Source organism: Filicampus tigris, chromosome 15, assembly GCF_054856515.1.
Source record: "Filicampus tigris isolate MCC_2025a chromosome 15, RoL_Ftig_1.0, whole genome shotgun sequence".
NCBI lineage: Eukaryota > Metazoa > Chordata > Actinopteri > Syngnathiformes > Syngnathidae > Filicampus > Filicampus tigris.
In genome coordinates this window covers 6,057,782-6,084,440 of record NC_141231.1, presented here as the reverse complement: position 1 = coordinate 6,084,440, position 26,659 = coordinate 6,057,782, and the positions used below count along the sequence as shown (strand labels likewise).

Genomic DNA, 26,659 nt, shown 5'->3' with positions numbered 1-26,659 from the left:
AAATTGTGTCCACTGTGTACTTAACAGGGGAAGTCAACCCAAAAATTACTTACACAATGTTCTATGCACCTTCACTAATCTAAGCACGGCATTCTGATTAATACTGTAGCCATCTCACGGAGCGGCCATTTTGCCACTCTGTCAACTGAAAATGACATCACAGTTGCTCAGGTAACAATCAGGCATTCCCCCCAACCCCCATTTTCTTAAACTAAGCCATGATTGGTAGTTACCTGAGCAATTGTGATGTCATTTTCAGTCACGTGACAAAATGGTCACCCCGCGATGGACAACAACGGGTGGATTTTACCACAAACACAATAATAATCAGAATGCTGTGTTCACACTAATGGTGCTATAGAACATTTTCTTTGAAAAAAAAAAAATGGGTTGACTTCCCTTTAAAAGCATTGCAGAAAAATGAACTCGTGAATCTTTACACTGATGTCATCAATGTTTGGTTTTCAAGGCAAGTGTGGGCCCCAGATGGAGCCAGCAACGTGTATTCAACAGAGGTAAAATGTAATATTCCCCATATGGCAGAGCTATTTCAATGCCAGACCTCTAACCTCTTTGCAGGAAAAAAACAGGGCATCATAACCAAGGAGACATTATGGACCAAAGAAAAAGTGGAAGCAACTTATTTTCTATCAAACATTTATTTCAATGTCTTTCCAGAAATACAACCAGATTCAATAAATAACTTTTAGCCTTGAGGCGCCATCAAGCAGCTTACCCATGAACAAAAGCCCACCCCACAGCCCACCCCTCCCTCCCTCCCACTACGACTACTACTACGTGATCCCCATCAGGACTGCCTGAGAACAGCAGTAGTGAGCCTTGAGAATCCAGGCTGACAAAACTCCACCCACCGGCGAAGATAACACCTAACGAGCTGAAACTCGTTTCAAAGTCTTTCGGATGATTCCGTATGGCCGCCCCTCCCTCTCTTACAATGAGTCCATCAGTCTAATATGTACATCAAGGTGTTTTTGTTGTTTTTTAACAAAGAGGCGAGTGACTAGATCAGCTTTGAGCCTGCTTACAACTCATCTTTGTCTTCGGCGCCCTCTGGTGGTGGGCCACCTGCACTGCCATAGAGCTTGCTGATGATTGGCTGCACCACCTCCTCCAGCTCCTTCTTCTTGGCCTGGAAGTCTTCCAGATCGGCGTCCTGGTGTGACTCCATCCACTCAATCTTCTCCTCTACGGCCTTCTCTATGACCTCTTTGTCTTCATCGGAGAGCTTGCCGCCAAGCTTTTCCTTATCGCCGATCTGGTTCTTCAGAGAGTAAGCGTAGCTCTCCAGCTCGTTGCGGGCGTCAATGCGTTCCTTCAGCTTCTTGTCCTCATCGGCAAAGCGCTCGGCGTCGTTCACCATGCGCTCGATGTCCTCGGGCGTCAGACGGTTCTGGTCGTTAGTGATGGTGATCTTGTTCTTGTTGCCCGTGCCTTTGTCCTCAGCCGTAACTCGAAGGATGCCGTTGACGTCGATCTCGAAGGTGACCTCAATCTGCGGCACGCCGCGTGGGGCAGGGGGGATGCCCGTCAGGTCAAAAGTGCCCAGCAGGTGGTTGTCCTTAGTCAGGGGACGCTCACCTAAAACATGAGATCAGTACAATTGAGATCATGTTGCTAAAATGGCTTTATATCAGACCCCCCCCCCCCCCCACACACACACACACTCCTGTTTAAAAACATGCTGTGTCTGAGACTCTTACCTTCATAGACTTTGATGGTGACAGTCGGCTGGTTGTCAGAGGCAGTGGAGAAGATTTGAGACTTCTTGGTGGGCACCACAGTGTTCCTGGGGATCAGCTTGGTCATGACTCCTCCCACAGTCTCAATACCAAGAGTAAGAGGGCACACGTCCAGCAGAACCACATCACCTGAAAAAAAGATGGAACAATTCAGTTAATTTAATCAAGGCATACGCTTGTAAACATGTATCGGGGAGTCAACACCTTACCAGTGTCCTCCTCTCCAGAGAGCACGCCAGCCTGTACGGCGGCACCATATGCGACGGCCTCGTCAGGGTTGATGCCTCTTGAAGGCTCCTTGCCATTGAAGAACTCCTTCACCAGCTGCTGGATTTTTGGGATACGTGTAGAGCCGCCAACCAGGACGATCTCGTCAATGTCTGACTTCTTCAGGTCAGAGTCTTCAAGCACCTTTTGCACGGGCTTCATGGTGGACCGGAACAGATCCTGGACAACACAGTAAAAATGTATTAAAAGGCTGGCAGATCATGATCACTCCTACCCCTAAACAGGTTAAGGGAACTTACCATGTTGAGCTCCTCAAACTTGGCACGCGTCAAGGTCTCAGAGAAGTCCTCACCCTCAAAGAAGGACTCGATCTCGATGCGGGTCTGGTGCTGGGCAGACAGCGCCCGCTTGGCCTTCTCCACCTCACGACGCAGCTTCTGCACGGCACGGTTGTCCTTGCGCACGTCTTTGCCCGTCTTCTTCTTGTACAGCTTGATGAAGTGCTCCATGACACGCTGGTCGAAGTCCTCGCCTCCCAGGTGGGTGTCACCATTGGTGGCCACCACCTCGAATACACCGTTGTCGATGGTCAGCAGAGAGACGTCGAAGGTGCCACCGCCCAGGTCGAACACCAAGATGTTCTTCTCACCGTCCTTCTTGTCCAGGCCATAAGCAATTGCAGCTGCAGTTCTGCGGAAGGATGCCACATTTAAGGACGATTTAAAAAAATAAAATAAAAAATACTTAAGTGTTAAAAAAAATAAATAAATTAAATCACACACTTACGGCTCATTGATGATTCTCATCACATTGAGCCCGGCAATGGTGCCGGCATCTTTAGTGGCTTGGCGCTGGGCATCATTGAAGTAGGCAGGAACAGTGACCACGGCGTGAGTGACCTGAGGTAATAGAGCTTTCATTACAACATTGTCTCACATATGAGAAAAGCACTCAAATTCACAGGTGTTTTTTTTTTTTGGTACCTTCTTGCCCAGATAAGCCTCCGCGGTCTCCTTCATTTTGGTCAGAACCATGGCAGAGATTTCCTCAGGGGCGAAAGTCTTCATCTGACCACCGCCAATGTCGACCTGGATGTGAGGCTTGCTCTTCTTGTCATTCACCTGAAGAGGACCATAAAAATAGCAGTTGGTAAATGTATGTCATATCAGGGTCGCTTATGGTATTGTACTGTCATACCAACATCAACCATTGTGATTTACTATCCATACATATCGTCGCTGCCCTGTGAAAAATACTTATCTCCAACTTTGGGAACTTTTTTAATTTTCACTTTAATGCGATGTCTGTAACGTGGAAACATGATTCATGTAAAAATAAGAAAATGGAAAAAAAAAAATGGAGATAAGTGTTTTTCACATGACAGCGACGATATACAGCTTCAAATAATATTGTGCCATCATTAAGAATGTTTCCATTTGTGTTGCTAAACTGATATTGCAATGCATCGATATCAAAATCTATCCATCAGTCGATATTTGTGGTATTTATTAATGACTGCATTTCTTATTAGCATGGCTAATTATGACATAGGCTTGTACCCAGTGCCCTAACCCCACCTCTGCATATATCCAAATCTTAAATTTACCATAACCATAGAGATAATTCTGTATCTCTATTATCATAATACCTTGAAGGGCAGGTACTTGATGTCTTGCTGCACGGAGGAGTCGGCCCATGTGCGACCAATCAACCTCTTGGCATCAAACACCGTGTTCTCTGGGTTGGAGGTCAGCTGGTTCTTGGCGGCATCACCGATCAGGCGCTCACCCTCACTGGTGAACGCCACATAGGATGGAGTGATGCGGTTGCCCTGGTCGTTGGCGATGATCTCGACGCGGCCATTCTTGAAGACGCCAACGCTGAAAGGGGGCAGGTGCCAATATTAGTTTTAGTTGATTTCTGATGCATCCTCTGTTTTAAGAGCATCCATCTTACCATGAATAGGTGGTCCCCAGGTCGATACCGATGACAGTGCCCACATGTTCCCTCTTATCGTCATCGTCAGCATACACGATGCTGGCCAGCGCCAGGAACAGCCACAGAAACTTCATTTTGGCTAGTCTATTACTCAAGCTCCTTGACGAAATAAAGCTGCAAGGCGGAAAAAAAAACGTTTTCTTTTGTTAATGACGTACACCACTGTCTGCCAACTTGTTCAAGTACGCTAGCTGCTAGCCGCACTAAATGGTGACGGTTCGAGTCGAATGGATCGGCAGAAATCATCTTAAAATGGACTTAAAACGTTCATATGTTGTATGTGTGTGGTTAAAAACATTTTTCGCCACAATAACCAACCATACTGATTTATTAGCTACGTTTTTTTCCTAGGCCTGAAGCAAGCTAACCGGGTTAGCTTCAGCTTGTCCGGCAGACTGAAAAGGGGCAGAGAATTTTGTCATTTAAGACATTGTTAGATTTTCAAATGTCAAAGTGTAATAAAACAGCAGCTGCGCCAAACTGCAATGCGACATAACACTTTTTAGGACATTACAGTACACGTGCAATGCTGTCCTTTTAAATACCGGTAACTACATATATACAATAAATTAAACAGTACAGTTTCCGAAACACATTCAAATTAAACATACCTTAGTCGTAGGATCAAGAGTTATCTTGGAATGTAGTCAATTGGAATCGCTCGACGTTAGTTATTCTGTAAGTATTCTTGTCTAGTAGATGTGATACTGAATGAATTGAGAGCTGCCCCTATATAATCGGTCACCGTTTCCCAATCGTGGAGGCCAGCGATTGGCCGAGAAGCTGCGCGTTGGAACGCACCGATTGGTTCCTTTTGGCACGCTGGCCGACGATGATTTGCACGCCGCATGGTTTTGTGACGACCTCTCTAAATTGCCACTGATTGGCTGGACTGGGAACGTGGTTCGTGCAGTTACACGCCACTCATGACGACTGGCTGGGGTGGGTGTATTTTTTATTTATTTATTTTCTTTTTTTTTTTTTTAAACCAAAGGTTGGATTCCACATACGTAGTAATTGATGTCCCTCTTCTATCATTCGAAGTTGACTCACTGCAGTGACTAACGTGTAAACCTTTCGATGTGAACAGTTAGTTGCTGTAGTGTAGATCATTTGTTACTGCATTTTGTTGCATCAGCTGTATTCCCGAGTAGTTACATCAGGGATACAGTACAGCAAAACTCAACTTTATTGAATAAAAATCAAAATGGGAACAGACATTGGGACACATCAAACAAAACTGATGATAATACTAGAGTACAAATAAAATTAGGTTGGGTAATGGCTGGCAAAGCACGTACATCCTTTATGATGACAATAATACAACAATACAAAATTAATTTTATGCCCTAACCCTGTACATAGTTCAAGTAATGTGACAAAAGCTACAATGATGATGTGCATTGAATTAAATGTATTAGTAAAAGTGTTTTAATTCAGCCTCTAATTAAATGATATGTCTCTGTAATGAGGGTTTTGTTTTCTTGCAGGTTTCGTGCATATTTCATTGTATAAAACATTTTATACGGACTTCGAATATGTTTCATAAGCCTATTTAGACATAAACCTGTGTTGTTGTTTTAAAATTTAACTATGTTTATACCTGGGCAGCATGGTGGGCGACTGGTTAACACATCCACCTCACAGTACAGAGGCCGTGGGTTCGAACCTGTCACTGACCCTCCTGTGTGTAGTTTGCATGTTCTCCCTGTGCCTGCGTGGGTTTTCTCCTGGAACTCCGGTTTCCTCCCACATTACAAAAACATGCATGGGAGGTTAATTGATCACTCTAAATTGTCCGCAGGTATGATTGTGAGTGTGGATGTTTACAAATTATTTGTCTGTTTGTGCCCTCCAATTGGCTGGGCATCAGTCTATTCCAGCTGACTTTGTGCAAGAGAAGGGTTACACCCTGGACCTGTCGCCATCCAATCACAGGAAGGTGCATTTAAACAAACCAGTCACATTCACACCTACAGACAATTTAGGGCCTTCAATGAACATAACATGAATGTTTTACGAATGTATGAGGCAGAGGCGGTACAACCGGGGGAAACTAGTATTGTAGATTTTATGGCTATAGCGTTTTCCTCTTTGTAGAAGCGCTCATTACAACATTTATGTAATTTAATGAGGAAAACACCTTTCTGTCCAATGTCATGCTCACACACTTTTATTTCTCACACTAAGAAAAAGTACCTCTGGAAAAAAGGCTTTGTCATTGTTAAAAAGGGGGCTGTTGTTTCGGTGCTCTGATTGAATGTTGCTACTGTCAGTTACGAGGTTAGTTAGATTACGTGTTATTCACTTAGCCAAAAATTTGTGCGAGGGGACGCATTGCGACATCATTGAGTTCACACGTTCCGACATGCACTTGACATGTTCAAATATCTGTCAGCACACCCAACCTTGAATGCCCCCCCAATAAATCGTAAAATACCCCCCACCCTCTGACAGCCCTGGCTTAGCTGTAGTTAGTGACAGTGATTGCTCCGCTGCATGCCCAATATTCCGATCTCATAAGAACACAACATGAATAAAGAAAATGTGAATGAGAAAGCAATTTGCATAGAAAAAGTGGTGGCATGTCCACCTCAGGTTTCTGAGTTTATGGTTTCAAATTGGCGGCACGGTGGTCGACTGGTTAGCACGTCCGCCTCACAGTTCAGAGGTCATGGGTTCGATCCTGGCCCCGGCCTCCCTGTGTGGAGCTTGCATGTTCTCCCAGTGCCTGCGTGGGTTTTCTCCGGCTACTCCGGTTTCCTCCCACATTCCAAAAACATGCATGGTAAGTTGATTGGACTCTCTAAATTGCCCCTAGGTGTGATTGTGAGTGCTGATGTTTGTCTTTCTGTGTCCTGCGATTGGCTGGCAACCAATTCAGGGTGTCCCCCGCCTACTGCCCAAAGACAGCTGGGATAGGCTCCAGCACGCCCCGCGACCCTTGTGAGGATAAGCGGTATAGATAATGGATGGATGGATGGTTTCAAATCTCAGCTCAAGCCTTCCTGTGAAGTGTTTTGTTTTGCATGTTCTCCAAGTGCTTGCATGTTTTTTTTCTAGGTATGCTGGCTTCCTCCCACATGACAAAAGCATGTATGTTAGTTTTAGGATAGATGGATAGATAGATAGATAGATAGATAGATAGATAGATAGATAGATAGATAGATAGATAGATAGATAGATAGATAGATAGATAGATAGATAGATAGATACATTACCCTTTAAAATAAATGAAGAGTCTTAATACGTTCCTTGGTTCTTATTTTTTGTGTATATATATATATATATATATATATATAAATAAAACAAGTTTAAGCGCGCCCCCTAGAGCCTTGGAACCGCAAACTGATGACGTGGTTCGACCGGGCCGTTGATCATCACAGCAACAGCAGGATGGCCGACCAGAGCAGGCAAATAAAACTCGCCGCAGCCAAGAAAAAGGTAACAATTAATACAATTTTACCCGGTTGGATTGTCATTTAAACCGGCTCATGGTTCCCTACATTGCAGGCTATTTTATCACAATTAACATAGCAATTGTAGTGTCATGACACGTCTTTCGGCCTCTGCGGCCGACGTTTGTCCGGCCTCTGTCGGTCGTCTCGTGCATCGATGCGCAGGAAAGTCTGGGGCTGCGTCGAGGCCTTTACTTTCCAACATCAACTTTTCCAAATTGTGGTCATCGTTTTTAATTCTAAGTGTCATTTTTACCACGCGACACCATCTGAATAGTCAGTATTTTGTTTTCTGTCAAGGCTTTCGAGTTGCTTTTTAGCTGACAAAGTGAGTACAGTATTTTGTCGAAGAGGAACGTGCTAGCTTAGCTAATAAGATATTAGCCAAAGGGCTAACTAATGAAATTGGGAGAACTGTACGAGTACAAGCGTGCCACTGTTTTGTTTTTAGGGCCGTCTTTTGTTACTTAGTTGGTCATAAGTTTCAGTAACCCTAGAATGACGGGGAGTGTTATGACAGCTGACAGCCCTCTTCCCTGTCCCGGGGTGTGTGTTTGGCTTAGGCGTGTTTGCACTTTACAATATGGCCTTTAAGATGTGCGACGTTACCTTTTCGGAACTTTCTATGGCGACATTGCCCCAGAAGAGTTATTGTGAATATTTATGATCTGTTATGTGTGAGATTTCTCTCCAAGAGTCAGTATTTCAAAATGTCACATTTAGAAAGAAGACTTTACCAGAATTCCACATGGTTCTATGTTGCTATGGACCCATTATGACAAACGTTAAGGCTAGGAAAAGCGCTCGCATTGACAACTTTAATCATGTTTGGCTTCGAGCTAAAAGGCACATAGACAAAAACGGAGACAGACTGACAGACTAGCTTTTTGACTGAAAGTTACCTATGTCTATCTTCATTTGAAACATGATCTAATGAGGAGGATGAACATTGTGTGAGACTGGGTTGGTTGCATTCTTGCTTGCATACCTCTAACCTTGAGCTTCCAATCTTATCATATCCTTCACTACATAAAATAGAATAGGATGAACTCTATTATCTCAGAGGGAAATTTGTTTTGGATACTGTGACATTGCTGCACTTACATTCATTCGATTACAACTGTGGACTACAACCATCGGAACACAACAGACAGAAGACAACAGAAACCACAGGCGCAATTAACGATAACTAAATAATGTTGAACTATGCTTCGGAATAAAACTGTGGCAGCTATAAAGAACAGAAAATAAATCCAGTAAATATGAACTAGGGCTGAACGATTTATCGTTTTGGGACCGGAATCGCGATTTTCGACAACGTGATTTTGAGATCGTCAAAGCTGCAGTTTTTAAAAGGGCTCTTATCCCCGACCTTCACCAATAAGCGGCACGCTACTGTCAACAGTTCATACTATCCAGCGACGAAGTGGTTAAAACAAAAGCGTCACGTTTTCGCCTTTATTCCCGTAAGTCATTTCTTTTGCGGCTGTTTGAATGCTAGTTGCTGACCTAGCTTTCGCTGCAGCAGCACGGACTTTATTTATACCATATCGTTGCTGTTGTGTGAAAAACACTTATCTCCTTTTTTTTTCATTTTCTTATTTTTACATGAATCATGTTTCCGCATCGCAGACGTCGCATTAAAGCGAACATTAAAACAGTTTCCAAAATTGGAGATAAGTGTTTTTCACAGGACAGCGACGATATGTAAGTCTGTGCACAGCAGCAACAACGAGCTGCGGAGCCGCTCCTCCGTGGTGACAAATAAACTCCCTCACTAATAAGCAGCGTTTTCATAGAGGAGGCGAATGAGGAGTCGCTAAGCGTGCTAATCGCTAAAATGAAATGCAGAGTTGGGAAGACCCAAAATAAATGCTTAGGCATACGTAATGTATTAAAAACAATTAAAACGTATCCAGACATAAAATAAGACAGCTACATTAGCAATTTAGCACATGTTCTAACACCGGAACACGGAAACGACTGACGTCAGCCATGACGAAGCGCGTGACGTCAAACATACAGTTAAGTATATTAAATCAATTTAGTTTTGCTAATGGATAACATTTTTTTGTTGAATATATTTCATTATATCAAAGAAAAAGCAGACATGGTTACATGAAAATTTGAATGAAAAGAAGCAGAGAGAATAATAAAAAATAAAATTAAATAACCCAAACACAAATACCCCCATTATGATTTTTCCACCCACCATTACTTGTATAAACAATTTAACTTCAGTCTGAAGTTTCTCAGTTTTGTATAGCTTTGAGATAAATGTTGGGAATGTTGGGAGGTAGGAGGACTTGTAGCTGCTCACTCTTTAACGTCTCCTCGATGGCTGTACTATGAGAGCGAAACAAAACATGAGCATCCTTTTAATATTCTGTGAGCCACGTTGACTAAGGTTTTATCAAATATTGACTGTAGAGAGGGATACTTGCCATTCCTGTCAACTTTATGGCAGAACACCAAACAGTCGTAGTCTGATTGAAATACAGTATCTGAGCCAGTTTTCCACATAACAGATCAACATGAAAATTCTATATCAGAAATGTATCTGCAAGAATGCCCAAATACAGGGTATTGTTGTCACTAGAGCGCAGCATCAAGAGACGCTCAATTCACTGAGTGCTTCGGTGAGTGATAAAGTTTTACCCATGCCCATTTTTCAGATGTCAAGCAGTTTCAGTTGCATCATAATCATCCGCTTTAAGCCTTTAACCAACCTGAAATCAGTATGGGTGAAGCTTTATTGCTTTCTGAAGCATCGACAGAATCGAGCTTTTGTTGATGCTGAGTCCCAGTGACGGCCACATAGCAAACTGAAGCTGAACTGTAGTCCGGGACAGAAAAACCTCTTGCCACATTGCAATTTTGCAGCGCTGTGCTAATGTCAATTGGTGATCCATGGGCAAGGGAACGATATGCTTACAAAAACAGCAAAGCCTAAGCTGCCAAATGTTGATGGTCTAACATCTATCTAAACCAGGGGTCGGCAACCAAGAAAACACTGGGATCCGCAAGCACTTTTTCACATCTGAAATGAAGAGGTTAGCCTATTTGCCACTAACCACGTCTATAAAGTGCATAATAAAATTAAACTGACTTACCTCACGAGACATGATTGGGTGGGTCTTTTTTCAACGAAGCATCTCATCGATCCATATTAAACAAACAAAAGCCAGCGTAATCCAGTGAACCTTACTACGGTATTTTCATTTGTTATTGTCTTAAAAAAAAAAGGAATACAAAAATGAAGTTGATCATAGGGTTTTCAGCCGGCAGCGATGATATACATTTTGAGGTCACTTATGACGGGGCTGTTGTTGCGCTGTAGTTGGCATTGGCTTTGGCCCACAGTACCTGTGTTGGAATAATAAAAATTTGAGATAACTAAGCGACGTCTGACGTCGTGTCTTTGGAAGATGTTACAATACACTTCAATCGGACACTTATATTTTCTCAAGCCACGTAGAGCCGCAATATAATGATGAAAGAGCCGTGGGTTGCCGACCCCTGGTCCAAACAATATCTGAAACGTAATAGGAAAAATGATAGGCATGTATGAATAGTGAATTTTGGCAGACCGTGGATTTATAAGTCAACCTGCGCTGTTTGACAATCATCGTGATGTGTCATTTTACACCAAGAACCAGAAGAGGATATTTCAATAAACAAGACAAAGGGGCAATCACTGGTGTGTAAAGACTTAGAATAATAACCGCGTTATCAAAGAATTTGATGATATAATTATTTGGCTGACTGCTTCAAGGTTAGCTCATGGTTCCTTGAGGATGCAGTGTTTAATAGTGGAGCGTGTTCATTTCAGTTGCAGTCAATATCTATGGCATCAAAAAGCAAGAGTGTAAATGTTTCTTTTTAAATGATTACCACTCACATATGTTCTGTTGTTTTTTCTTCATGTTGTTCAGCTCAAGGAGTTCCAGCAGAAGGGTACTCCAACCAGTGTTGGATCAGGCGGAGGAGTTCTTAGCGGCGCAGGAGCCAAGAAGAAGAGGAAAGTGAAGGGACCCAACCAGTATGATGCACCCTCGATTGACAGAAACTCTCCAGACAATGTAAGCCTGGTCAAACATCTCATCTTTTGCTTCAGCTACTTTCACCTGCTTTATACTTGTTTTTACTCGATATTCAGTTACCTCTGATCAGGTCACACGGTGAAAATGCAGGAATCTGAAACCCCTAATAGCTACAATCCTGTGTTTTGCTATTTTTTATTTGTCATTTCCAACACTTCTTCTGAAAGATGGAACGTCAAGAGAAGAATACACACCAGAACGTAGATTAAGAAAGCAGATTTACATTCTCAATAAATTGTCATACATGATGGAGTGTTTTATTTTTTTTTTTTACGCTTTTCAGTTGTTTACTTCTTTGTATGATGGTTAAGAATTGGGGATAGACCAATTATCCGCCGAGGTATTCTGCATTTTGACTAATCTCTGCATCTACCTTTTTTTTTCTTCTTTTTCTTAAGTCTCATTGCCTATAATAAATCAATTTAAAACTGTGTTGAAATCAAAACAAAGATATGTGAAACTTTAACTTTTCTGTCATTTTGACAATTTGGAGGACTTCATATCCTGTAGAAAACTCTATGGAGCTATATTTTTAAATTTTCAGTTAAGACATGCTAATGACCCTGGGTACTCCCTGAACTTTTTGTCAGAATTTTATAACAAAGATGTATATTGTCAAAAATGTATAGTAGCAATAATAAAAAAAAAATCATCATTTTGCAAATCTGAAAAAAATGTTCAATAAACATATGCTTAAAGACGTTTCAACAAAGTTAAGAGTTTGAATTTTTTTTTAGATTTTGATGCCAATATTTTCTTTTTTACGAAAAATTCATATCGGCTCCAAATATCGGTTATCGGCCGCCTTGACTACTAACAATCGGTATCGGTACGGCCCTGAAAAAAACAGATCAAAAACAAAGACGGTGAAGTCATCGTCCCTAACATTTTTTTCGCAACCTTTTCATAGGTAGACATCTTATTTTTTTTACCCATTTTTCAGACAACTTCCAGTGAGGAATCCTAAAAACGTCTGCCCTCTGTGCTGCTGTTTGTCTTTCTCATCTAAAGATTTCCTCTCTTTCCTTCCATGTCTTCCTCATGTCTGTAGTTTGACAATATTCTCAAAGCACTTAGTCAAAGCAATGGAGTAGTCCTGCCTACGTACGGCAAAAGTCAGGTGAGCTCTATCCATCCTTGTCTGCTCTAATTTTTTTTTATGCTTTCCTCCTCTTCCCGCTCCTCCTCTTCATGTTTTTTTTATGATTGAATTGCTCGCATCCCCATTCCGACCAATTTCTTTAATGAAGGGCTCTTAAGTTTGTCACGTGGTGCAGAGAGCACGTGCCCAGCTTGAGGTCCCGAGAAAACATGTATTTTTTTCCTCCTCCTACCACTGTTTGCTGAGCATTTCATATAGTGTGCTGATCAGAAATGATACCGTTTGGATGGTCGGAGCACATTGCATGACAGTATTTTGAACAGGCTCCACAATGCAAGCTTGTCTCAAAAATAGGCTGGCAAAGTGCTTCATGTCTCGTTGTCTTTTGTTGTATGAATAGCGTGTTGTCAGTGCACATAATCACACATAAATGCCTATATGTTGCTTTTTGTCCTGTCATAACACTTGTCTATATTCTTTTTTATAAATGCCATCTCAGACCGTAGACAAAATGGAGACCTTCGAGTCCTCGGGTCCCCCTCCAACAGCTGAGCTCGACCGACACTCACCCCTGTCTAACGCTACTAGCACTAACACCACTACTAACGTTCAGAGTGTCGGACACACCACTGACATTTCGCAGGTGTGTCTCACTCCAACTCGATTCTTAACTTGTCTCTGCCGTGTACCCTACTACCTCAGCGTCATTGCACAGCATCTACAATATGACATTTGATTGCTGTTTATTGATTTACTTACAGTATGGGTATGTATTACTTTTCGTTTGTACATTTGTTTACGCTAAAAGTTCGATTTTGATTTGTTTGGTTAGTTGAATTCATTGATGTTGAATCTCCTTATTTGTAAGAAATTTGGGGGGGCGGAAAAAGACTGAGAATTATTTTGTATTCACCAGAAGCCTGACATAAAGACACACAGCAATGCTCACCAACAGTAGTGTTGATGAGAAGTTTTATTTTTGGAAATATGTATATTGCTGATGTTTGTATTTGCGCTTACTCTCGCGTTTCTTTATTTTTTTATTTTTTTGTGTGTCTCCTTCTGCAGGTCTCCCCTGACAGCAATGGCAATGAGAGTCTATCAGAGGAAAATAGGTAGGTTGGCTTATTTCACTCAACTTACAGTGGTACGTGAAGAAAAGTAAGTCTCACAGTATGATGGAGGTGTTGTGTTCTAAAGCTCAAGTTAAGTACTTATTTATTAACCCATTAAGGCCTAAAGTGCCTGGCTCAACAACTCCCCAAAAGGTCATCTTGAGAATTTCCCTTGAAAACCTGAGGTTTTCCCAGAAATTCAACACCTACAAAATAATTAACATCTCAGCCCCTGTAGCAGACAGAAACATAATTCCAAAAGAATTTGAGATCTTAGATATGTGGCTTTCACACAGACCTGAGTTTATTAATCTTTACTGTTTCAAACGAAGAGGTAAAAATAAACTGTCAGTGCAAGAGAAGCACTATTTTTAATTTTAAAAAATTGAGTGGTAATTACAATCCTCTGTTCTGTTACAAAGACGTCTATATTGTCATTGTCTACAAACATATATCTTAACCATATATCACGTTTGACTGGTTCTACTGGTTCAAAATCCACAATCCCCTCGTCTATACGACTCCTGTTACTCATGTAAGAGCTCCCGCGACCGAGGCGTCCGCCATTATCACTCGAAAGAATTCTGTAACATCCTGTGCCGGCTTATGACACCGAAATGTGTATATTCTGATACATTTCATTGGTTAAGAGACTGAGAATGAAATAATGAATAGAAAATGACGTATATGCTCTTCCGGCTTTAAGGGTAGGAAGACGCAACAGCGCTAACAGCCCTTTAGTGGTTGAAACGCGGTTATACGCTCCCGTCCTTAATGGGTTAAAGATCAGCTAGCAGCGAATAGGCTTGTCATGATAATTAATATATCGTCTATGAATATAATAGACACAATAGTTTTTTTCATTATATGCGTGTTTGTGTATATAAGTCATCAACCATCAGTCGCGCTACTTCGTTCCCTCTCCTGTCAGTCAACTTACTCGCTGCCGTCTAAGGTGAGACTGGCGCCCGTGCACACACAAGAAGATGGCAAGAAACGCATCATTGCAGAGGGAAAGGGGGAATTGGCACGCTCAAAGTTAAGATTTTCCGACCCACTAATTACATAAAGTCCCAAACCCAATGACACAGTGGCCACAAGGGTTGGAACATTTTGGATTGAAGCCAGGTGAATGTAGAGCTCCCACTAGCATCAATGAACCGGTATGCCGCATTTGTAAGACGAAGGTCGCAACACATCACATGTCAAAGTCCATTTAAAACACAACCATTCCACCCAATTTCTTCACCTGGTAACAAAAAAACACAGCAAGACATTGAGCACTGTTCATTCCCAGACAGCTTGCAGTTATAACGCTTCATGGATAGCGTTACTCTCTTGATAGTGAAATAGATGCAGCCATTCAACACTGTTGAGAAACAAACATTTAAAGAAATGCCACAGACAGTACAAATTGGCTAATAATAAAAAAAAAATCCCAAACAGCCGTTCCAGCTTTTTAATACAGGTGAAAGATTACATTCTGAAGGAAATAAAACATGTCATTTTACTCTGCCACTATACACATGTGCTTCTATGATATGTGTTCATTTTTAATGGTAAGTGCAATTTTTGTGAACAGAGCCAGAGTCTAATTTATAATTGTTTTATTTAAGATAATTCATCTATAGTTATACATTTAAATGCCAGTGTTAAATATTCTTAAAAATATAAACTTGTATATCAGTGGCATAAAAAAACATTGATACTGTCATTTATCTTGATAGGTTCTTCTAAAATATATCATCCTTAGAAAAACTGTTGCCGTGATAAGCCTAGCAGTGAATGGGGTTACTCTCTGGCTCTTTACTCTGAACAGGACATCAAGGAGAACACATGCTGCATTTTTTTTCTAACGTATGTGTGTACTGTATAATATGTTATCCAGCAGACAGCTGTCTTCCACAGAGAGCCTGCGACAGCTCTCGCAGCAACTGAACGGCCTGGTCTCTGAAGTACGTTGCTGCAACCTCTGAATACAAATCTGACTCAGTACTTGAAATTTTGTAAAAAATTAGGTTCATTCATTTTTGTGATTTCAGTCGTCTTCTGCGCATGTGAATGGTGACAGTGTGCCGTCCATTGGCGAGAGAGAATTGGACGTATGGCAGAACGTTTCCTATTTTCCACACACTCCATTGGTCACATTTTAATTTTTTTGCACCACACATAAAGATGCTATTGTTTGCCCTTGTGTTAATCATTTCCAAATGTTTCTCCTTCCCTGTCGTATATCCTTTTCATTTGTCTCGTGCCACAAATGTGTTCTCTTTCTCTTCCGCCCCGGATGCATGTGTACACGGTAGAGTCGGAACCAGGAGCTATCTGCTGCCCTGGAGTCCAGCAACTTAACAAACTCTCAGCTCAATACCAAGCTTGACCAGCTGGTAAGAAGCTGTCTGTGTGAGTCTTTGTATGCCACAGTGCATGAACTGTGTTGCATGTCACTTTTATAGCATGCCACCTTTAGTATCCTCACTAAAATTGTTACCCATGCATGGAAGTCATGCATTTTTTGACTCCCTGCTGAATGCATTTCTGCAAGCTTTAACTAAAGTTTACTAAGCTATTTGTGTAGCCAAATATTTGATGTGCTGATATGAACTTAAATCCTTTAGGCTACAATGCGAGGCCGGAATTGTGTCACGCTGCAGTGATGATGATTGTGTTCTTTTGTTTTATCAGGCTCAACAATCTCAGGAGCTCACAGATCAACTGCAGAAGGTCTTTTTTTCCTCTTTGTCTTCACCCGTGGCGCATCTTATTTCCGAACATTTATGACGTTTGCGTTTCTGTTCATTCAGGAGCGAAAGGATTTTGAACAAAAGTTTTCCAAAGAGCAGGGAGCCATGCGGGAGCAATTACAGGTATATTCTCATACTGTTGATAGGTAAATTAAACCTTTGCATCTAAGTAGTATGTAATACTATTTGGCTTATTTCAACTAGTGGCCTACGCTCTAATAGACACAGTGCCTTAATTAATAGTCTGTAGTGCTATCCACTATAGCTTTAATAAATGTCTCAGGTAACAGGTCTTGGTGTTGTGGGGCCGTCATTACTTTTACAAGGCATGATATTAATAGTTTGTATTTTATTTACGCTACACACTGCCTGCAGAGTAGACATGGCATCTGCGGTGAAGTTGACGCTGGAGGTTAAAGAGAAAGCATTCTTTGGTATGATTAGTAATTGCAAAAATAATACATTATAATAGAATTATTATTACGATTTCTGGTAATTTCTGCACTTGAATAAATAAACTGACCAATATTAGGAAATACAGAAGTTTGTCCATGCTCTAACTGTACATGGATTTGCATTTATTAAGTGAAGTAGGCATGGCTCACTGAAAGTGTAATTGCAAATGCAGTGATTGAATTAGGGAGCATCAGATAAAACGCTGCACTATATTTGATCCCCCAAGGTTCACATTCAAACGATTGGCATACTGGTGTCGGAGAAATCGGAGCTGCAGACTGCACTACAGTACACGCAACAGGCCGCACGGCAGAAAGCAGGTGGGTTGTGTTTCAATGTTGTTTGACCGTAACAAACGACCCCTAGTATCAAGTCATTTTCCTTTCAATTTTATTTTACGTTCAGGAGAAGCAGAGGAGCTGAATAGCCGATTGCAGTCAACAAAGCAGAGAGTGTCGGAGCTCGAGAGAACGCTGTCATCGGTGTCGACACAACAGAAACAGTTTGAAAAGGTAGTAAACGCACAGGGAAGGTTCAAGCGAATGGTTGTGGATCAGCATAAAAACTAAGAAACATTTTTTTTTTGCTTCTTTTTCTCTCTTTGTCTCCAGCACAACAAAGAGTTAGAAAAAGAGAGAGACGCCCTGAGGCTAGAGGTATATAGACAAAAGTAAGTGAGGTCTTATAGCAAAACTTAAGTCATATTGGGTTTTTTTCCCCTCAGATGATGTTTTTCTTTCTTCTTTTTTTTTGTCTTTGTCAAAAAAAGACCACCAAGAGCATTGAAAGCCACTCACAATCTTTGTTTTTGCGTTTGTTTGCAGCAATTTGAGCGACGAGTCCAAACAGCAAAGTTCGGAGCTGTCAGAGCAGCTGAGGCAGAGAGCGCAAGAGACTGGAGCATTGCGGCTGGAGGTGGAGGATCTCCGCAAGAGACTTGAGATTGCCGACCTCATGTTGCAGCAGGTCAGTTTACGTCCATGCATGTGACCTTGGTCATAGATCGGAATTTGCTTTCTTATTTGTATCGTATTTGTTTTACGCATCCCCATTGCTGTGTTGTCTGTGTGTTTTGTTGGCCCAGTGCTCCACCCAGTCAGATCCCAGTAGTGCCAACCAGCAGATCCAGTTACTGCTGGAAGAAAAGCAGCAGGTGGAATTGCACAATCACCAGGTTCTCTTGGCAAATATTGATTTTTGTTTTATTATTATTATTATTATTTGTGGGGACACCTGCAATACCTTTTATAGAAATTTCTGCCTTTTTTTTTTTTATGCAACACGTTTGACTTTTAATGCCTTGTCGTCAATGCCCTAGCTGATGGAGTCTGTTGGCCAGCTGAAGACAGAGAGGGACCTCTATGCAGAGCAGATCCAGGAGGGGGGCCGTGTTTGGAAGGACAAAACAGAGCAGCTGCTAACACAAGTAAATCACACTGAGATTTAAAAGCGACCTTATTCATTTTTTTCCCCCCATAATTTAAAAACAGTGCATTTTAACACTTTTAACTAACTTATTCAACACGAACAAACCACATTCACGCCAGGCTCATCGTTATTACCTCCCATTTTTACTAGGGATGCTCCGATTGATCGGGCACTGATCGTGATCGGCCGATTTTCTTGAAAAATGACGTGATCGGAATATTTGATCAAAGCCTTTTATTGCCGATCAAAACATCCGATCACCCGAAGCTCACGCTTGGCTGCCGCGATACGAAATGGCAAAAAAGTTTAATACGTGACGACGTCCCTCCGTCCAAAAGCATCACCCGCGCCGCCCTGCACGCAACCGCGCCCGCCCGAGCGAGCTACATTGACTCCAGTTGAAACCCGGCGCCAGAAAGGCTCCCTAACGCAGCCGCGCCTCCGCTATTGGGAGACTATGGTGAGTTTATGAGGCTCACTTCATTGAATAAAGTCAAGGCGGACACAGCGCAGTATAAGTGGCATTATTGCCACAGGGACATTAAAAGATTAACAGTGACTTTTTTCTCATTGACAAATGCACAAGATAGTTTGTCTATGCACAAGACAATAAAGTTCCTAAGTCGTTTCAATTTAGGAACTCATTGAATAGTTTATTCAAGTGAAGGCTGCATGTGACTATTTTTTCTACTTTGATTATATTCAGAACCATGCAATGTTTAGGTAGCATGTTATTTATTTGACTTTTTGCATTATGAGACTGCTGATTAGTTCTGTTAAAAACTGTTACTAAAAGCTGGTAAATGTAAGTTTTTCAGTGATCTTTGTGACTGAGTAATTGTTGTATTGTGCCAGCAACGGTTTTATATTTCTTCATGCTTTTGAAAATATATATAGATTTTGGTCAAACTTACGGCAACAATATGGCTGTTTTTTTGTGTTTTTTTTCAGATAATATAGCATAATAGCAGGTACCATAAATAAATGGAAAAATATACAGATATTCCATGTGATCGTAATCGGTATCGGCCGATCTCACTCATGCATGATCGGTATCGGTGTCATAAAACCTGATCGGAACATCCCTAATTTTTACATAAATAAAACATTGGCACAAACTGATCTGACACTACACCTGGGCAAATATATCTGCATTTAGGATGTCCTGTACCTAATGTACAGGACATCCTAAATGCAGACAAGAACACTCAATGAAATAAAATGAACAAGTCCAAAATTCCACCAAATGGCACCAAATAATTGTATTGCATTGGACTCAGCATTAGACTGATTGCAAAGCAGCAAAAACATTTTTTTAGTGAACAACGGATAATTTATCCATAGTTAAAACAAAGAACATGTGAATACTAAACCGTGAATATGGGGTGTTAACTCTGAGTCCCTTTGTGTATCTAATGTATGTGTGTCCGCCTTGAAGGTGTCACTGGTTGCAGAAGAGAGGGACAGAAACATTGAACGTGTCCAAGAACTTGAAGCTACAATTACAGAGATAAAAAATGCTGCAGGTAAGCTAAAATGTTTATTGTAACTACAGTTGTTCCTTTTACTGCATTTCTGTTACTGCAGCGATGACGTAACTCAAATTTGGTACGTGCCGTAGTTTATCATTTAACTACGCTAATGCAGTAGTAAAGCCAGTTACAGCCTAATATATATGTATGAAAAACACTTGTATGTCACATCAATGAAACAATGTGTCTTCTTGTGTCACATAATGTAAAGCTAAAATCAAGTCAAAATTTGTATTTACAAAATGTTCTATGCACTCCCACTATTCAAAACACGGCATTCTGATTCATTTTGACTTGACTTCCTCAAAACACCACACCTTTTTTTTCTTTTTTTCCTCCCTCAATGTTGTGGATCAGAAAAGATGTAAACCAAAGTACCCCATGTATAGGATCCTAGAGAGACACCTGTTCTTTTTTTTTTTTTTACAAGCCTTATTGTTTCTTCTCCATTTCTTCTAGCATTACTGTCCCGAGAGCGAGAAGACCAGAGTGTTGCAGAACCTCAGTCCTCAGGCCCTTCAGAGAGCGAAATGGCTCTCCAGGAAGCACTCACCACTCTGCAACAGGAGAAGGACTCGCTCAATGAGCAGTACCAGTCACAGGTGCGCACCAGTATGTTGAAATTGTCTCCCTGGAATGTTTCAAATAGTCTTTGAAGACTGCAATTTCTCGTTATAGTTGCGTGACAATGAGCAGCTGAGTCGCCTGTGCTCAGAGCAAGAGGCGCGCCTGTCGGATCTAGAGCAGCAGGCGGAGAGCCAAGCCCAGGAGGCCGACGACCGTCGCCGCATGCTCGAAGACGTCCAGTCAGACAAGGCAACAATCAGCCGTGCTCTCACGCAGAACCGAACGCTGAAGGATCAGCTTGCTGAGCTGCAGAACGGCTTTGTTCAACTGGTGATTTTTAAAGAAAAAAAAAAAACATACATTTTCTAAAGCAGTTGTCCTGGACTTATTTTGCATTTTAATTTTAGTACTGAAGAGGGAAGTAACGGCTAAGTTTCCAAGGTGAGAGAGATTGCTACCTTTGAATCTAAAATATTTTTGTTTGCAGACGAATGAGAACATGGAGCTAACCACCGCAATTCAGTCGGAGCAGCATGTTAAGAAGGAGCTGGCGCGCAGAATGGGCGAGCTTCAAGAGCAACTGCACAATGTCAAAGAGCAGGTTCGGTCTTCGACGTTAGTGTTTCCCAACCTTTATTGAGCCAGGTACACATTTCATATGAGAAGAAGTTCACGGCACACAACCAAACAAAATGCAAAACGTGTGTTGAATGAGCCGCTTTTGACACTCAGTTATGTTGCAGCTCTAATAACAGCACAAATATGCAGAGCAAGAATGCAGCACGTCGTCATTGCATACTGTCCTCCATTTCTGCGTTTGTGATTTATATATGAAGTGCATATATAAATCGGTGTTTTGTGCCGCCTTTGTCATTTCTGTCCAATGGGAGCACCGATCGTCGGACACGTCTGTTTTCAGAATATAGTTCCCTTGCAAAAAGTACAGTGTGAAAACTAACCAGAGCAAATGAAAACATTTAATAAGTGGCCGCTTTTGGTTCGGACCAAAGGACTTTTTCTGATGTAAATACATGGCACAGTAGTTGGGAATCATTGTCCTGTTATGTTTCATCACCAAATTTATCGCAGACGGTTATGCTAAATGTGGCTTTCTTTTACCACCAGCTTGAAGAGAAATACAAGGAGGCTCAAGGTCTGGCCGAGCAGAGGGACCAGGTGGCGGCCCACCTGCAGCAGTACAGCGCCGCCTACCAGGGGCTGGCCTCTGAGAGAGAGCAGCTCCACCGGCAGTATTTAACACAGAGCCAGCTCATGGACCGGCTGCAGCATGATGAGTCCCAGGGCCGCGCTCAGCTGGAAGTCAGCCAGAATGAACTGAAGCGAGCACAGGTATGTAAGCATGTGCTACTCACTTTTTCTCTTGTCAGGTAATGAAATGAGTGACCTTGTTTTCCCCATTCAGGAGCATTTGGGTCATTTGGTGAAAGATAATGAGCATTTGAAGGCTGAGGTGAGGGAGCTGCTCAACAGTTCAGCTCTATCTATGGCGCCCAGAGATGCAGGTTTGTGTCTTACTTGTCACGGTCACAGACAAAATGCTCTCTTGGTGTTGTATTAACAGCAGAAATGTAATCTGCTCTTCTGAAAGGAAGAGTGGGCCAAATATCAGAGATGTGAAAGACGCATTGCCAGCTATAGAAAATGGTTGATTTTAGTTGTTGCTGCTGAGGGCGGCCTGACCAGTTAGGCTCCGTGGGAAAGTTTTTTTTTTTTTTTTCACACATGGCCAAGTAGCTCTGAAAATTTGAAAAGTGCATTTTATGAGGATTTGGGTTATCTTTGTCTGATGATCTTAAAAAAAAAATGGGGAAACTGTGCAAAAAATAGGTAAATTTTAGAAAGGAAATTCCATTTTAAGGCACCGTATATGTTAAGCAATATCTTTATATATGGTTTATTAACATCTTTGAAATATCTGGTGGTTCAGGAGATGGAGTGGAGAGCAAGTTGCCTCAAGAAACTGTTACGGAGTCATCCTCTATCATCATCCCGCAAGACTTTGAAAGCGAAAAAGAGATGGTAAGAAGAATGTTTTCCGACTTTTCTTCTTCTCTTTGGTTGTATTTGTTCAGTGAATTTATTTATTAGTATTTCTAATGGTGTAAGAAATGTAAGGGGCCATACTTGAAAAACTAGACTCAGGATTTAAAATTATTCCTTAAACCTCATTGACTTTGTCCCCTACTGGGATATATTGAATTTATACGAAGGATTGCTGTAACCCTGTCCCCTGCGCCTTACCTAATTGTGGTGAAGGGGTTTGTGTGACCCAATGATCCTTGGAGCTAAATTGGCAGGGTCTCCCATGGCAAACAGGACATTTAGTCAAAGTGGACTATGTTTCACGCCTCCATTATTGAGGCGGCTGATCGGAGTTGTGGTCGCAAGGTAGTCTGTGCCAGTCAACTCCCGAAACCATTGGAGGACGCCAGCCTTAAGGGATGCTGTCAAGCTGAAGGAATAGTCCTATCGGGCCTTTTTGGCCTTTAGGACTCTGGAATCAGCTAATGTGTACTGGATGGCCAAGTGGAATGCAACTTTGCCAGTCGCTGAGGCAAAAACTTGTGCGTGGCAGGAGTTTGGTGAGGCCACGGAAAATGACAGGGCTGTAGTCAAGTCCATCTTTGGTCAAGTCCCAGTTGCAAAGGTGCAAGTCCAGATTAGATCAAATGTAAACGTTACAACAGAAAAATAAAATTTTCACGACCACAAAATTAGAGAAATGTCATTGTGTATAAGGTCCATTTATGGTGAATGTAATGTCACGTTTGCCTGTATTTGACTATGTGACCGATTTCATCGCCTCCGCAGGAAGAGTTCATTCGTGATGCATTGGCTCGTTTGGAAGCAGAGCGGGACGAAGCCAGGAGGCAACTGAGGGAGGAGCAGCGACTCCACACGGCCGCAAAGCATCAGGCTGCCGTAGCTCTCAGCCTCCAACAGCACAGCCACCATGGGCGTGACGACCACCATGATCACCATCATGAGCATGAAAACACTCAGGGCCAACATAGTCATTGTGAACACAATCACCAACATTCAGGTGAGAAAAGATGCATTTGTATAGAGTGATTGTTTGTTATGGGGGAAAAATTAGCGACTTTTAAGAGCTTGTCTACAAACAGTTGGGTCTCTGGAATGCTTTGCCCACTCGGACTGAATGATTTTGAAAAATAATAATGTCGCTTTTTTACCTCAATATTGTGATTGTAAGGGGGGCGTCCGTTCTGGAAAATCAACACATTTTCACGAAAGTTCCTTCCCGATGGCCAACACGCCCCTGTATGTATATATTTATAGATGTCTGTCTGCAATATGTATGTATATTGTATTGTATCATAACATATTATATTATAAAGCCTAACGACCAAAATTAAGCAGTTTTGTTTTCTTCAAATTGCAGCCTTTGCGATTCGAAAATTGCGCTCTACATTGTGATGTCGATTGGAATTTAATTGTTTTGCCCTACAGACAATTCAAATGTGAAACTACACAACGAATGGAAAAGTCTGCCAGGGCTGTGGAGAGCTGTTCCATTTCGTGCAAAAATGTTATGCTATGTCTTAAGCCTGCTAATGTGGAGAATGAACTGTTGTGCAGGAGGAGGAGTGCCGGCGGAAGTTCATCAGGCGTTACAGACGGCGATGGAAAAGCTCCAAGAGCGCTTCACCTCGCTCATGCAGGAGAAAGCCGACCTGAAGGAGCGCGTGGAAGAGTTGGAGCACCGCTGTATCCAACTCTCCGGCGAGACGGACACCATCGGTGAGGGGGGAGGACTCTTTCTTCCGCCAACGAGGGACGCGAGAAGGTAAAACTCAGTAAACATTGTTGCCGCTTTGATTTTCAGGAGAGTACATTGCCCTGTACCAGAGCCAGAGGGCCATCATGAAGCAGAAGCACCAGGAGAAGGAGCAATACATCAGCCTGCTGGCTCAGGACAAAGAAGAGATGAAGGTACTGACTAGAACGCCTCCTTGGCAGTGACCGCACGTCCGAAATAACTTCCTGCCCGCCAGGCGAAGCTGGCAGAGCTGCAGGACCTGGTCATGAGGCTGGTGGCCGAGCGGAACGACTGGTACGCAGGCAGGCACGCCGGAGGCGTGGCTTCGTCGAACCCCGACCTTCTTCCTGTTGGCGAGGACCACCATCACCCCGAACACCAAGCACACGGGGACGACCTCAGCGCTGGCAGTGGATCGGGTGAGCTAAAGGGGCTTTACACGCAAGTGCCAGGTAAACTTAGTCCATCCAAATCAGTGTCGGTTGGTGCTGTTTGCTTGGAACAGTGACACTGTGAAGCGTTTCGTTTACTGGCAGCATGAGAGTGGCTTTACGCACACATGGCTCTGATAAACTCTCTGTGTCCTAGAAGCCATGGAGATCATCCCCCTTTCCGAGCCCACCGTCGGCCAGGAAGCCCCTTCGCCTCACAACCCGCCCCCCGCCGAGCCCAAGGAGGACGGCACGGCGCGGCAGATCATGCAGCTGCTGCAGGAGATCCAGAACCCGCAGGGGCCTTCGCGGCCTGCCCCCTTCATGGGCAAGAACCCCTGCATCCCCTTCTTCTACCGTCCCGACGAGCAGGATGAGGTGAAGATACTGGTGGTGTAAGCCCGCCACATCCGTATATTTAGCAGCATCCAAAATGGCCGCCACCCCCACTTTTCCGTACGCTCAAGTGCAATGACGGGGCCTCATGTCTCCTTACTTGTGACACATCAGGTTTGAATGTACTACTTAACAAAAACTGGAGTGTGCGTGTTTGTGTGCGCGTGTGAGGCGGAGTCTGATGTATAATTTTGTAGAGATGATGGACGTTAATTGCACTAAAACGGTTTGTACAAAGTGTCTAGATGACTGATCCTATGATGCCTCTGCAGCTGAGGGTGCCATTTTGAAGGAAATGGGTAGGATGACTGGAAGAGTTGTAGTTACTAAACCTTTTCCCACCAAATTTTGCCCAAATTCTGTATGTAATCCATCATGAACTGAATTGCTCATATTGTACTGGGCTACCATGCAGAATTTTTGCCATATCATATGAGGTTGTGTCACTTCCTTGTTGCTCATATTTTCTTTTGTTCATTCTGTTACTTTCCTTCCAAATCTGCCACCATTTGACGTCCTTCTTTGTTGGGGGCAGTCCAACTATATTAGGGGTGTCTGAACTACAACCGGGGGGCCCATTTGTGGCTTCCCGCAATACATCATATTGTGATGGATTGATTTTAGCTTGTTTGATTAATTGAAGTTGAAGAATTTCTAAGTGGCCCTTGTATCTTCCAAGTTTTCTTGGTGGCCCTCTGCGTAAAGCGTTTGTACACCCCTGATATATATAAAATAGGTTGGTCTTTTTTTATGCTGTTACTTTATGATTGAAAGCAAGTAAGAGGGAGAGCAGTGATCATACAAGCTGAGTGAGGTGTATATACTGTAAGTGTGTATCATATTGTATATTCATGTGGCTGGGTGTGTATGTGCAGAAGGAGGTGGTTAGTGACTGACAGGCTCACATTTAATACAAAGGATGACAAAAATAGAGGATATATACTATTTATTATTATTCTTATTTGGAATGATTTAGTGTCCCAACCAATCAGTTTCGGATGTTTAAGTAGAAGTGAGTGACTGTTGAAAATGAAGGAAGTGAACTGATTTGTTGGCTTTGATTTTTCTCCTCCCCCCACCCCCACCCCATTCCGTTGAATAAAACTGATTGAGCAACGTCATGTGGATGCATTTTTTTTTTTCCATTTCAAAATGTTCTTACATATATATGGTTAAAGATACCAACATGTGGAAATATTGATAACGGTCAATATTTAATGTCAAATTTAATGTTTTAAACAACACCAGACACTTGAGCTTGTGTTTCACTGAGAATCTTTTATCATTTTGATGGCAGGCAACTGTTGTGGTCAAGCTTTTTGTTTGCATGCGTGCTACTTTTTAAATGTATTGTAAAATCTCACATAATCTTCAATCTCACTGTGCCTTCATGTACCCGTATTAGAGAATCACTGCTCTAACAGACTGATGAAAAACCAAACTTATATATATATATATATATATATATATATATATATATATATATATATATATTATTCAATTTATATTTCATTGGTACCAACTGTCCCCCAACTCTGG

The 26,659-nt window shown here is 42.2% G+C and overlaps 2 protein-coding genes across 12 annotated transcripts; one reads left to right on the top strand and one right to left on the bottom strand.

Moving 5' to 3' along the window:
- Window positions 1-640: 640 nt before the first annotated feature.
- On the bottom strand, window positions 641-4,765 carry hspa5 (heat shock protein family A (Hsp70) member 5). The gene is made up of 9 exons (XM_086054462.1): window positions 4,598-4,765; window positions 3,945-4,100; window positions 3,637-3,868; window positions 2,972-3,109; window positions 2,775-2,887; window positions 2,288-2,678; window positions 1,970-2,207; window positions 1,722-1,889; window positions 641-1,599 (listed from the first exon to the last, which is right to left on the bottom strand). The coding sequence occupies exons 2-9, from the start codon at window positions 4,058-4,060 to the stop codon at window positions 1,043-1,045; spliced, it is 1,953 nt and encodes a 650-aa protein (XP_085910588.1). The 5' UTR covers window positions 4,061-4,100; window positions 4,598-4,765; the 3' UTR covers window positions 641-1,042.
- Window positions 4,766-7,311: 2,546 nt separating this feature from the next.
- Window positions 7,312-26,241, top strand: golga2 (golgin A2). Of its 11 annotated transcripts, none has more exons than XM_086053707.1 (28): window positions 7,312-7,430; window positions 11,380-11,526; window positions 12,599-12,667; window positions 13,149-13,292; window positions 13,718-13,764; window positions 15,656-15,719; window positions 15,807-15,866; window positions 16,071-16,151; window positions 16,450-16,488; window positions 16,569-16,631; window positions 17,191-17,284; window positions 17,370-17,476; window positions 17,576-17,634; window positions 17,789-17,930; window positions 18,049-18,138; window positions 18,283-18,390; window positions 19,831-19,918; window positions 20,384-20,526; window positions 20,603-20,821; window positions 20,979-21,092; window positions 21,617-21,841; window positions 21,915-22,014; window positions 22,440-22,531; window positions 23,324-23,555; window positions 24,113-24,274; window positions 24,360-24,466; window positions 24,529-24,712; window positions 24,885-26,241. In XM_086053707.1, exons 1-28 carry the CDS (start codon window positions 7,338-7,340, stop codon window positions 25,121-25,123), a joined length of 3,312 nt encoding a protein of 1,103 aa, XP_085909833.1. In that variant the 5' UTR covers window positions 7,312-7,337; the 3' UTR covers window positions 25,124-26,241. The 11 variants fall into 11 exon arrangements, with proteins under 11 accessions (XP_085909833.1, XP_085909824.1, XP_085909826.1 ...); XM_086053698.1 differs by having other exon boundaries at window positions 24,882-26,241; XM_086053700.1 differs by having other exon boundaries at window positions 15,653-15,719; window positions 18,049-18,117; window positions 24,882-26,241.
- Window positions 26,242-26,659: the final 418 nt, after the last annotated feature.

Excerpts from the sequence above, each read along its gene's own strand:
- hspa5 (XM_086054462.1), bottom strand. The coding sequence starts at position 4,060 with ATGAAGTTTCTGTGGCTGTTCCTGGCGCTGGCCAGCATCGTGTATGCT. Across the intron at positions 2,208-2,287 it reads AGTTTGAGGAGCTCAACATG|GATCTGTTCCGGTCCACCAT; the intron begins GTAAGTTCCCTT and ends TGTGTTGTCCAG. Across the intron at positions 1,600-1,721 it reads CACCATCAAAGTCTATGAAG|GTGAGCGTCCCCTGACTAAG; the intron begins GTAAGAGTCTCA and ends CTCATGTTTTAG.
- golga2 (XM_086053696.1), top strand. The coding sequence starts at position 7,338 with ATGACGTGGTTCGACCGGGCCGTTGATCATCACAGCAACAGCAGGATG. Across the intron at positions 7,431-11,379 it reads TCGCCGCAGCCAAGAAAAAG|CTCAAGGAGTTCCAGCAGAA; the intron begins GTAACAATTAAT and ends CATGTTGTTCAG. Across the intron at positions 13,293-13,717 it reads ACACCACTGACATTTCGCAG|GTCTCCCCTGACAGCAATGG; the intron begins GTGTGTCTCACT and ends CTCCTTCTGCAG.